General features: G+C 41.3%; 1 protein-coding gene across 1 annotated transcript in view; it reads left to right on the top strand.

The window, feature by feature from the left end:
* LOC110949889 (kinesin-1 heavy chain) overlaps positions 1-13,093 on the top strand; it is a 34,937-nt gene that overhangs the window by 16,732 nt on the left and 5,112 nt on the right. The window contains 11 exon segments of the mRNA XM_051940825.1: positions 578-784; positions 876-1,019; positions 3,531-3,719; positions 3,910-4,023; positions 5,278-5,334; positions 5,422-5,531; positions 7,171-7,272; positions 7,369-7,429; positions 10,445-10,523; positions 11,516-11,619; positions 12,274-12,487. Of these exon segments, the coding sequence (XP_051796785.1) occupies positions 578-784; positions 876-1,019; positions 3,531-3,719; positions 3,910-4,023; positions 5,278-5,334; positions 5,422-5,531; positions 7,171-7,272; positions 7,369-7,429; positions 10,445-10,523; positions 11,516-11,619; positions 12,274-12,487 (1,381 nt within the window).

Raw genomic sequence — 13,093 nt, 5'->3', positions numbered from 1 at the left:
ACAGGTAAGCCCCAATATGACCATATTCATGCCAATTTTATAGAGGATTTTTTTTGAATAATAGTATTTGTATAGCTGGAAATGACACAAAAGACGATTAGACATTGTGTTAGAGATGTAATGTTAAATTAAAACTCTGCAGACATCTGCACAAAAACTTGGCCTTAAGAAGAACTCGATCTTCTAACAAGACATTGATCTGAAACATACAGCCAACATGGCAAAGAAATGGTGAACAGAAAACATTACCAATATTTTTGAGCAACTCAGTCAGAGTCCAGACCTGAACCTTATTGAGAATCAATAGAGGGACCAGAAGGCCAGAGTGATTGTGATAAAACTGTCAATCTCAAAGATCTGAAGGTCATCACAAAAGACATTAGTCAGAACTTTTTAGTAAAAGCGTAGTCTGTGTTTCATCACTTGTTTATGTAATTTCCAACCAGAAGAAACCTACTTCTCAAAAAAAAAAAAAAAAACGGTCACAGGCATGAATAATTTTTGGCTTAGCTGTGTACACCATTTCACCACTTTTAAAACCTTTCAGACTGATCATCCTTTTCTTCTCCTCTCACAGCTACTGGCCTCCTCTCGCCGTGACCACAACACCCTGCAGACCGAGTTAAACCGGCTGCTGGCGGAGAACGAAGCCTCCAAAGAGGAGGTGAAGGAGGTGCTGCAGGCCCTGGAGGAGCTGGCCGTCAACTACGACCAGAAGAGTCAGGAAGTCGAGATCAAAACAAAGGAATTCGAGGCTCTCAGTGAGGAGCTGAATGAGAAATCAGTAAGAAGGTTAAAGCTTGAGGCTTTCTGAACCTACGGGAGGCAACGGTACTGAGAGTCATGCTGTCGTGTGTGTTATCGTCCACCACCAGAGCTCCTTGGCCTCCATCGACTCTGAGCTGCAGAAGCTGAAGGAGATGACCAACCACCAGAAGAAGAGGGTCACTGAGATGATGTCGTCGTTACTCAAAGACCTAGCTGAGATCGGCATCGCTGTGGGAAGCAATGACATCAAGGTTTGGCTCTGACATAGTGTTTGAAACTAAGAGTTCACATTCTGGCTCAGGGATAAAGGTTTGTTAAAAATGGCATTAGCGGCTGTTTTCTGCTCCCTGCATTACATGTGTGCTTTGAACCACAGGGATCCAGTTTATTGTCTTTTCATGGAACTCCTCTCATGGAGAGCTACAGCCCTTTGGCCTGTTTATTTGCAGTTCATGTAGATTCACCGAGTATCCAGGCAATATTTCTTCAAATTGCGGGTGGCTTTACAAAGATCAGCAGCAGAAAATTATTTACGTTGTTAATTCATTCAGTTAATTTATTGGATTCATTTGATTGCTAATATGTTGAAATCTAATGAAACACACCACTGTACAATGTTCCAACTAAGATGTCTTCTTAAATGTTTTTGTCCAAAGAACAGTTTGAAAAATATTCAGTTTATTATCACACAACACAAAGATCAGCATAGGAGCTTCACAATTAAGAGACAGAAACCAGGAGAGGTGTTGCATTTTTGCATACAGTGACATAAACTCACTGTTAATCACTTGTCAAAATGGACTTGCTTATTGTCTTGTTCGATCAATAGCCTCAAACCCCAAAACCAAGCAAATGGTAACCATATTTGCATATGAAATGACAGGCAATTATCACAAAAGCTCTTTTCTGTGGGTTGACTCACTGGCTGATTGTTTTAAGCAGTTCTATAATGCTGCAAGTAAGAAGTATTAGTGGCTGCTTTTATCTGACAGTAGCCCCCATATTGTAGATTGTATCACCTTAATGTTGCACAGGTTTTGGTTCCCAGTGTGTTTCCAGCTGTAGGTCTTTGAAGAGACTTTGAAACATGCCTGGTCTATTTTAAACTGAATGTGTCTGTACTGTAGAAGTGATAGCTGGAACAGCTCTTGTGAGAACATTCAGTTCTGCAATTCAGTAAACGGCTGCTGCCTCACAGCGCTGAAGATCTGAGAGGGAGTTAACCCTGACTAGAATGGTTATCTTTTAATGTCTCCTGGATTTATTATTGATCTGATTTATGCACTGCACATGTCAAAAATCACTTGTTGGCTAAAATGTGTTGCTAGTACAGCTAAATGATTGACCACACAGTCCATTAACAGGAAATGAATTGACAGCAGAACAACATTTACTCGTCCAGCTCCACAAGAGTGAGGATTTACTCCTTGTAGAACGCTGTCAGACAGATTTAATAATTAAGATTAGATTAGTAGAGCTCCAGATAAAGATCATGAACATTATTGTCTGTTTTAGTTAATAGCAAATCTATGATATTAAAAACTAAAACATAAATTAACAGGCAGAAAAGGAGGCAGGTCTCTGCGAGAAAGTACTCGAACAGGGCGAAATAGTGTTTTGTTGGTGTTTTTAGTGGCGAATCAATACTCATTTCATACCCTAGTGAGTTTTTGGGGCAGTAGGGCGGTATATGTGGGATTTAATGAAAATAAATCAGTGTGTGCATGTGTGTGTACATGGTAATTAACAAACATGTCAGTTGATGCAGGAGGAACTTGGATAAACAAAATACCTTTTACAGGGATACATCCATTGTTTCAGTCTTTTTTGTCTTTATTTTGCTGTATAATGTAATCAAAAGTATTATCTAAGTTGAGCAGAAAGCACTACTTGTTGGGGTCCAAGCAGATTGCAGGTGTTTGAACTACAGGGTGTCCCTAAAGTCTGAACGTAAAGGAAATCTCATGAACTATATTTTTTTGCCTCCATAGAATAAATATGGCTTTGTCGAAGAAGAAAGAGTTGAGCTGCTACTTATCAGTGGACGTTCTTTCTTTCTTTCTTTCTTTCTTTCTTTCTTTCGTTATGTATATGTCTTGTATATTTCTTGTTTTTCTGTTGGTGGCACTACATTTTTTGTCTCAAATTTCAATTTGACATCTCAAAGTGTTTTTGATTTATTGCAAATTTTTGTAAATGACCTATTTTGATTAATTCCAACTGGCTTGTTTAATCCAAATGAACTGACATGCAACAACTTCAGATCAGCAAAGTGTGTAAATCATCCTGTGATGTTTTGGGACAATCGATTCAATGGTTTCTGATGGTATATAGAAAAAAGTGTTTTAAAAATGGAGAAATAGTTTGCAAATTTTAAATGTTTTAAGCAGAAGATCAAATGAGCAAAGATATAGATGAATTGAGAGAATATATTGATGAAAGAACTTGAACTCCAGGCCAAGCCATCTTTGAGATAACTGCAAAAATGTCTTGTGATATGATCAGAATCTTGTTTATAATCCTAAGTTGTTGGCAGAAATGGTAACCCATCTGTTTTGGTGTTCCCAGATCTTATAGATTCCTGCTACAGAAACACCTTTAGCAGAAAAAAAAATTAGTTTGAAAAAAAGCACAGGAAGAACAAGAACAATCTCAACATTATCTTTACTGCTTGGACCATAATATACCATCACTGAAAGCAGCACATGATAAAATGAAAGAAACAAACTTCTGCAGTCTAACTGTTTTGTCTGATTACTTAGCAACAAGAAAGCAGCGGCCTGATTGATGAGGAGTTCACTGTGGCTCGTCTGTACATCAGTAAGATGAAGTCTGAGGTGAAGACGATGGTGAAGCGCAGCAAGCAGCTGGAGAGCACCCAGGCTGAGAGCTCTCAGAAGCTGGATGAGACTGAGAGGGAGCTGACTGCCTGCCAGCTCCGCATCTCCCAGGTAACCGCTGCCTCACACCGTGCCATCCTGTCACCATAGTGACAAATGTGGCCGTTAGGTAAATGCCAGATCATGTGGTTATAATCGACAGATAACAAGTTGCTATGTTTCTGTAGGTCTAAACAGTGTCTAAAAAGAGCTGTCATGTCTGAGTCTTTTCTTGTCCTTTAATTCCCCTGTTGTTGGTCAGCATGAAGCTAAAATCAAGTCCCTGACAGACTGCTTGCAGAATGTGGAGCAGAAGAAAAGACAGCTGGAGGAAATGGACTCTCTCATGAGGAAATAGTTCGGATCAAAGCCCAAGGTGAGCTGGAGAGCCGTCAGGCCCAAAACTAAACCCTGGGTGGAGCTTTTCTTTTCTTTGTATGTAAATCTCTTTTGTTGACTTTATGAGAAAACGACTGAACACATGTAGCACAACATGCGGAGTTAAAAAATCTGTTCTCTCTTTGTAACTGATTAAGTTAAGTTTAAATGTACATGGAGCATCACTGGTCACAAAAAATGACATAAATCTGTGTAGCTCTGCACTCTCATTCAACATAGTTAAGTTAATGTTGCTTTCTAGCGAGACTGCTGATCTAGTGACAACTCTGACAACAACAAAATAATTCTTTCTATTTGGCGTTAGATCACTGCTATATCCAAGCTGTTTAAATCAATTCACTGGACTCAAAGAGCCATCTCTGAACAGGGGTGGTGGTCTGTGACATCATCTTTCGCCAATTTACAGTCAGGTCCTTTCAAACTCCCCAAAAGAACTACTCAGCAGACTCATGCTAATGACCACCATTAGCACACGAGGGCTCAGTAACATCTGTGCATTTCAAAGACCCCCATCCCAACGACCATCGTTGAGGAGCCAAACGGGTCTTGGTATCGGTTGTGGATAATAGCCTTGAACACACCTCGCAGAGTTTTAAAAAGCTGAGGCACGCCAACAACCAGAACTGAGAAGACCTCTTGGATGAGAGGTGAAACGTCTTCAAGGACTTTCTTAAAGTCCAGTGGATTGATTTAAACTACTTTGGATAACCATGACCTGGAATGAATGAGAACCTACACAGACAGTCACTGCTATACATTTATTTATTAAAAGACTCTAACTTCTCTCATATCTTGTAAACTTCTTTCTCAAATATGTGTAAAACTTTGTATGAACAGTTCAACTTCTCAGACATCACATTATGAAAAACTATAAATTGTATACTGGATCATCTCTGATAAAAAAACAAACAATTAGGCAACTTTAGCTGGCCCACTGAGGCATGTTCCTGTGTGACTTCTAGTTTACTTTGTTGGCCAAATGAATGCCAAATCTGCATTAGACATTTGACTAATAGGATTTTTTTTTCATTTATTGAGCTGTAGGTGTTTCCTCTTCTTTAAAAGAAATTGGTATATAAAATTTGACTTTATTAGAGTTTATTTACTAACTGATGGATGTTAAAAAATGTGCATTGAAGAAAAAATATTGCCTGCTGTTACTGCACCATTAGAACCTAAAACAGATCCATTGTTTTACGATCCTTAACTGACTTCTTCTATGTCCTTCCAGAGAAAGGTTAATACCATGGAGAAGGAGAACGAGATCCAGTCTGCCAATGAAGTCAAGGTACCGTACACCAAGTCTGATATTTACAAAGTGTGTTTTAGGTGACTGTTTCAGTCAGAGGCTGGCTCTGTGTTGGTTTGTGTTCAGGATGCTGTGGAAAAGCAGATCTTGTCCCACAGAGAGGCTCATCAGAAGCAGGTCAGCAGCCTGAGAGACGAGCTGGACAACAAGGAGAAGCTCATCACCGAGCTGCAGGAGTAAGACGACATCACCAAACACCTCTGTCCAAGGGCGTCAGTTTGTTTTTAAAAGTGGGGGGATGGAGACCACAGCCATTGTCAGATGGAAATGCACACCCTGGGCGGCGTGCTGGGTAATCGGGAACACCGGGGATATCCCCGGTGGGCCGCTTTATTGTTGGGCCACTTCAGTCATAAAATAATAATAATAATAATAATAATAATAATAATAATGCTTTAAATCATGGGTCTCAAACTCGCGGGCCAACTGCGGATTGTGGGATGATATTTTGTGGCCCTCTACTTGAGATCAAAGTTTAGCATTGGTGCGGCACGCCTGCTTTTCTCATATGCTTCCGTGTCGTTGGTCAGACAGCACTTTGAGAAAATGTCGAAGAATGGCGGCAAAATGCCACAAGCTGGGCTCGAACTCATAACCACCACACCAAGGGCAGAGGCTCAACCTGTTGAGCTATTGGTACAGGAAGGTAGAGGGGTCTGTGGGCCGCTATAGTACTAATTCTCCCGGGCCGAAAGTTTGCCCCTGCATGCCTCTGGTCGGAGCTTCCACTTGGCACGGGCGCAAATTTAGCATCTGCACTTTTTTTTTAACCTCACGAAGGTGTGCTGCATGTCTGTGTAACTCTCAGCGGAGTGCAGATGGTGCGTTCAGGAGCGTCGGAATTTTCTATACTGCTGAAAATAACTGGGTTTACAACGGCTTACATGTGAAGAATTTGAATGTGTTGGAGATAAAATGACCCCTGACAAAAAGTGTGTGTGGGGGGGGGACACATCCCCACCCCCACCCCCCAAAACTGACACCTATGCCTCTGTCTGTAAATCAGGCTGTGAGGCTGCAGAACGTTACTGAGGTTTAGAAATGGCTGTAGATCTTTTTATACAGTTAAACAGCAAGTGAAGGTATTGTCCTGCTTGTGGCCCTTTTTCATCCAGGAACCTCTGAAAAGCAAACTAGCAACACAAGACTACCGTTTTAAAACCAAATAACTGTTTTCTAGTAAGAGAAACTGGCATTAGCACTAGACCCAGTACCAAGCATCCAACATGGAAAGCAAAAAGCGGCATCATCAACTAGCTTTCTGAATGTTCCAGGTGCTTCCTTCAAACCAGCTCGGCCACTACAAGGTTTTTAAGATATTGCTAAACTTCCCAGTGTGAAAGGACTGAAGGTGCAGCTTATGATGTCCATCTTTGCTTTTACTGAAAGTTGAAAATTGTGAAAGTTGAACAAACTATTCAGTGTGCAAGAAAGCTGTTATCACATGCCGTACAGCGTGTCTGAGATTCAAATTAAACACATCTCTGAACATTGTACAACAAACTCTGATGTCCACTGTTCAGAACCATTTTTGAATGCTGTTTTTACAGTTGAAAAGAAGCTGAGCTAGATAAGCTTTTCCTCATAGAAACATTTTTGTCAATACTGTTGTTTGTAGGTCAATGTCTTTATTTTTTTCCATTTTTTAAAAGGGTAACTCAACCTAGATAAAATGTAAACTTTGGGACCTTAATATAATATACATTGAATATAAAAAGGCAATGGGAAAGCTTCCTCTTGCCTCCTTGTTGCACCAGATTTATCTTGAATTGAACTTCTTTCGCTGTGCTGATTGTGTCTCTCACATGTGTGCAGTCTGAACCAGAAGATCATACTGGAGCAGGAGACCCTGAAAGTGGAGCACGAGAAGCTCAAGACAACTGACCAGGAGAAGAGCCGCCAGCTGCAGGAGCTCACGTAATGCCTCCATGCTTTAGTCAGGGGGAATCTTGTATTTATTTTCTTGTCATAGCCAGTATTCACTCTTATTATCACCCATCTCATGTCCTGCAGTGTGATGCAAGACAGACGGGAGCAGGCCAGACAGGACCTGAAAGGACTGGAGGAGACTGTGGTCAGTTAGTAGCATGAGTTTCTAAAATTTGTGTTCAGTTAAAGAGTGAGTTCACCCAGACTATAAAAAAGCCTCCTTTTTTCTAGTTACTTAGTATCTGGCTATATCCATCCATCCTTTCTCTATACACCGCTTTATCCTCACTAGGGTCGCGGGAGTGCTGGAGCCTATCCCAGCTGACTCGGGCGAAGGCAGGGGACACCCTGGACAGGTCACCAGTCTGTCACAGGGCTACATATACAGACAAACAATCACACTCACATTCACACCTACGGGCAATTTAGAGTTATCAATTAACCTCAGCATATTTTGGACTGTGGGAGGAAGCTGGAGTGCCCGGAGAAAACCCACGCATGCACAGGGAGAACATGCAAACTCCATGCAGAAAGATTCCAGGCCCAAGCCAGGATTTGAACTGGGGATCATCTTGCTGCGAGGCCAAAGGGTTAAACACTATCTCACTGTGCAGTATCTGGCCATAGAAAGAGTTTAATATAACAGAGGAAAATAGAATTTTATTTCAATGTAATTTTTGCATCATAAAACTACTGAAACATCTTGATCCAGTCCTGGGGCCTCATTTATAAAACTTGCGTACACACAAAACAGGGCTAGAAAGTTTCTACGCAAAGGTTGTGATTTATAAAAACAAACTTGGCGTGAGAATGTGCGCACCGGTGCGCCAACCTTGATTCTTGATGCTTGCTTACGCACAAAACAGGGCTTAAATCACAAACTTTGCGTAGAAAGTGGCGTACGCTGTGTTCATTGTGATTTCTAAAACAAACTTGGCGTGAGAATGTGCGCACCGGTGCGCCAACTTTGATGCTTGCTTAAGCACATTTTGGAGACAGAGGGAACGGCAGTGCCGGAGGGTGAAGTGGCAAATTGAAACCAGATTGATCTCAAACCTTTATTGTTATCACATATTAGACTTGTAGAGCCGGATAATCATAAACCCTCATTGTTGTAGATGTTCATATAGTGCGTCATTCGGCCGACGACTGTATTTGCAGAACTATGTTCATATATCAACAGGAGTGGATTGAATGTTATTTCATTCGGTCGTTTGACCGAAGGGCCACATCTGGGGCCGGTGCGGTCATCTTTATTAAATAATTTTGTTTATTGATCACCCGGCGACCATATGGCTCATCGGGGAAAGCAGAAGACCCATTTACAGGGGTCGTCTCCGACTCAGTGGCCCGGCTTCGATTCCTGCCTGCGGCACTTTTATGCATGTCTTCCCCCTACTCTTCTCCCCATTTCCTGTCACTCTTCACTGCAACTATCACAGTAAAAAGGCAAAAAAAAGTAAATAATTTTGTTTATTTATCCATATGCGGCTGAATGGGATGAGCCTCCAACCATTAATCAGCCCTGTACAGGCAGGCAGGCCCACATGCTTCACACCACAACCCCCTAGTGAAAATGAATTTGTCTATGTGAACCGAAAAAATGTACATTCAATCAGTTTACAAATTATTTGTACATCGGACATGATCATAACAAATTTAGTGGCAGGGTGGCCTGGGTCAACACATGATTCATTCATCCTGACGCACAGCAGTGAAGACTGCCGGCCGGCGCTGCGTGAAATGCCGTGGATCAGCAGTTTATTTATATACAGATACATTCATGAGTTACTTTGCATTGACCATTCATGGTAAAATGTGGGTGTTTTGTGGGCGGAATGTGGGGTGGATCCACCTGTGCAATCTTCCAGCTGGTGTCTGATTTATCAAGAAATTGCATGCAGCTGTGCTTACGCACAGTTTTATAAATCAGGGGCGAAGGGCATACGCCCTTTTCGTATTATCGGCGTACGCAAACTTTAGTATGAATCCTACGCAATGTTTTATAAATGAGGCCCCTGGTTACTAAGCCTCACTGCAGACACTGATTTTTTAATGTTACAAACAACAGTCCCCATGCAGACTAGTCATAGTGAGGTCTGCAGATGATTCAGCAGAGCTGCATCACCAAATGACCTGAGATGTTGTGGTTCAATTTTTCTGGCAGAAGGTCAGTGGTTTAGTCAGTCCAGACTACTGTGGTCCAAACTAAAATGTCCCATTCGGATGAATTGCCACAAAATAATGTCCAGATTTCCATGGCCTGTGGGAAAATGACATTGGAGTTCTTCCTGCAGCTCCACCATGGAGTTAACATTTGAGTTTTTGAGTGAAAGAACTACTTTGGTGTTGGATGGATTTCTGTCAGACGTGTTTCAAACTGTGCTCCATTAACTCGTCATGAAGTCAGATTTTAAAATGTTTTTTCAGGATCAGTCACCTGCATGTAATGATGTTTCCAAAGCACATATTACAATGCTAGCACTTTAAGATAGAGAACATTGTAAATAATATGCCTGCTAAACATCAGCATGGTAGCATGAGGAAGTCAGCATAGTGAAGATAAGTTGAAACCTGTATGAAAACATAGATGGATTGTAATTTCATAGACAATGACTTACTGTATATTACTGAGTTATATGAACTAGACCAAAAAAGGACGACTCAGTATCAAAGAGTAAATTAACAGAAAATCTCAGAGTTAGATTAGGTTCACATGATGTAGTGTGCAGCTTTAAGTTCTTACATGTCATGTCATGTTATAGCTCACCATATTTTTGTCTTTTATTATTTATGATGGTTTAATAAGGAGGTCCTGCTGAATGATTGCCATAATAACAGCAAAGTTGACTCCAAATTCTAAGAAGTTTCACTTTGAATTAGCAGTATTTCTAAGTATTACCTGTATGTATTTGAATCGCTTTATCTTTTGCTTTCTATAAAGTAACAAGCAATAGTTTCTCTACCATGACTTGCTGTGAGCTGTGAGCCCCATAGATTGGAGTCTTTTCACTATATAAATCACTAATTTGCCTGCAACAAGACCCAACAGCTCCTATCATTTGATTAGAAGTAGACATATCCTGGAAGACTTGGATGCTTTAGTGCACACAAACATAGCTTTTCCTCCTCTCAGCTTGGTTTTCTTTCCTTCTTTCAGGCCCGGGAGCTACAGACACTCCACAACCTGAGGAGGCTCTTTGTCCAAGACTTGGCCACTAGACTGAAAAAGGTAAAATGTCCTCACAGAGTTTCTGCCGTCTTCTTTTTACCTGGTATTAAAATTTATCTTAGGTGAATGTTAATACCAAGTGGGAAGCTCTAAGTAAATGTGTGGATGCACCCAAGATGCATGAGGACACACTGATATATGGTTCATTAAATTCAGAGGTGGTGTATGGCCGCATATATCTATATACATATTATTTTAGCAGTGAATATATGGAAGTGTCGTGAACCACAGTGAAGGATACCTACTGAACTAACACCCTTTAAGTAAACATACTCTTTGTGTGGCAAAGACACTAGAAATATATTGCTGCCTTCTGCCAATTAGCAACAACACAACGAGTCTTTGTGAACAGAAATTATTTGGATTATTTGGATGTTAGACTGAGACACATGTTTAAAGCAGATGTGAATGAGACCTGTGATGAGGTACACTCCATGTTTTACAGTAGTTCTGTATTGTTGTGTTCTCTGAAGGTTGCCATGCCTCATTATCAGTGTAATCATCATCATCCTGTGCTCTGGTTTTGTGTGTGCTTTAGTCTCCTGTCTGGTATAATATCACAGGAGCTCCTGTTGCCCAGACCACGGCGTTTACCTGGAACGAGGCGAACAGCTCCATATTTCGCTCATGCACCGGCTGCACTCCATTTAATTTGCACCATGATGAAATTTTAATGAATCCAGGGAACACAACAGAAAGTGTGTGCAATAAGTAGGCCATCTGATTCTTCAAAGGTAGCAGCTGTAAATTAGGGATCTGGGCCCTCAGCATGGCACTCATCTGCAGCCTTCAGGCTGGGGCTTGGTGAGATAAACAGAGGCAGAGCAGGCTTTCCTGGAAGACACCGAGAATACGAGAATAGAACTGTGGTGTTGTACTCATCCAAAATCTGATTCTTACCACCTCATTTCAATCACAAATTAGGTGTTTTGGACTGGGGAAGAAATACAATGTGTAGATATCAATGTAGAGATAAAGGTGTTTGCTGTGCTTGGACAGAACGTCAGATGGATTCAGAGGACACAGAAGGCAGCACTGCACAGAAACAAAAGATCTCATTCCTGGAGAGCAACCTGGAGCAGCTCACCAAAGTTCACAAGCAGGTAAAAATCTGTGCAAACACACAGTCACCACAGTGATTCTTCCTTAAAGGCATTATGGAGGATGTTGTTTTTTTTGTTTTAATTTGTCTGATTCACATAAAATGAATATACTGACCTTTAGTGGGCTTGTATGTATGGTCTGTAAAAGAATTTAAAAAAAAAACAACTGTGGACATGGCAGGACCTGAAAAACATCAGCCAATGAATGCGCCGGACCGAGGCGTTTGGTTGCTCCCTTCCTGTCAATCAAAAATCTTCCGGCTCAGGCCAAGTACATAGATTACGTACGCCTTGGACTTACGTGTTTCTGTATGTGTTGCTTTTGTATAGCTTCGTAGTTAGCTGGCGACTTGTTTTGCTCATCTTTTTTACGTAATGGCAGCTAAGATCCAGGGGACCCAGCCGTAAAGAAAGCTTCACAAGTCCTACGCAAGTTTCTGGAGGGGGGCGTTTCTTCATAAATGTTCAGAGGGGGGAGGTTAGAGGGGGTGAGGGAGAGGTTGTATGTGCGCATGCGCATGCTACGTTCAAAGTCATAGGAAATTAAATCTCCTTTAATGCCTTTAAGCTAATCACAGAAGTGAATCTCACCACATTAGTATCTGCTAAAGCTCTGTTTTCTTACTCTTTGTCTTTCTGTTCTACTGTCTGCAGCTGGTACGAGACAACGCTGATCTTCGCTGTGAGATCCCCAAACTGGAGAAGCGTCTGCGGGCCACAGCTGAGCGGGTCAAAGGCCTGGAGGCTGCCCTGAAGGAGGCCAAAGAGAACGCAGCCCGCGACCATAAGCGCTACCAGCAGGAAGTGGAGCGCATCAAGGAACACCGTTAAGCCCAAAACATGGGCAGGAGAGCCTCAGCTGTGATAGGTAGATTATATTATTTATTTCTATCTACGTCTACACCTGCAGTAACTATACAAGTTGATTATATTGAGTAACTGTAAAGTACAAATGAAGTAAATTAGTCTGTGAGTTTTTTTTTAATGAGTCCAAAGCCAAGAAACCTTTGAGTCAAAAGACATCGTATGTTACACGGAGCTGTTTCACATTTATTAGTTATCTGTGGTTTAAGTAAGTAAAAAAGTGTGCAGTTACAGTGCCTATCATAAGATTCACCCCCTTTGATGTTTTACCTTTTATTGCTTTCATAAATCAATCATGGTCAATAAATTTAGCTTTTAACAAAAAATTAATTGGAAAAAACTCTTCACCAGTGGGGATGTTGTGTTTTTGGTGATGTTGCAGTGTTTGGTTTCCGCCAACATGACGTCTTGTTTGATGGCCAAAAAGCATCAATTTTGGTCTCATCAGACCAAGAATCTTCTTCCGCTTGACCATGGAGTCTTCCACGTGCTTTTTGGCAAACTCTAGTCGAGATCTAATATGACTTTTCTTCAACAGTGGCTTTCTCATTGCCACTCTCCCATAAAGCTTTGACCGGTGAAGAACCTGGGGCAGCAGTTGCTACATGCA

The sequence above is a fragment of the Acanthochromis polyacanthus genome, chromosome 20 (genome assembly GCF_021347895.1).
Source record: "Acanthochromis polyacanthus isolate Apoly-LR-REF ecotype Palm Island chromosome 20, KAUST_Apoly_ChrSc, whole genome shotgun sequence".
Classification (NCBI taxonomy): Eukaryota; Metazoa; Chordata; class Actinopteri; family Pomacentridae; genus Acanthochromis; species Acanthochromis polyacanthus.
This window is presented reverse-complemented; position numbering and strand designations above follow the sequence as displayed.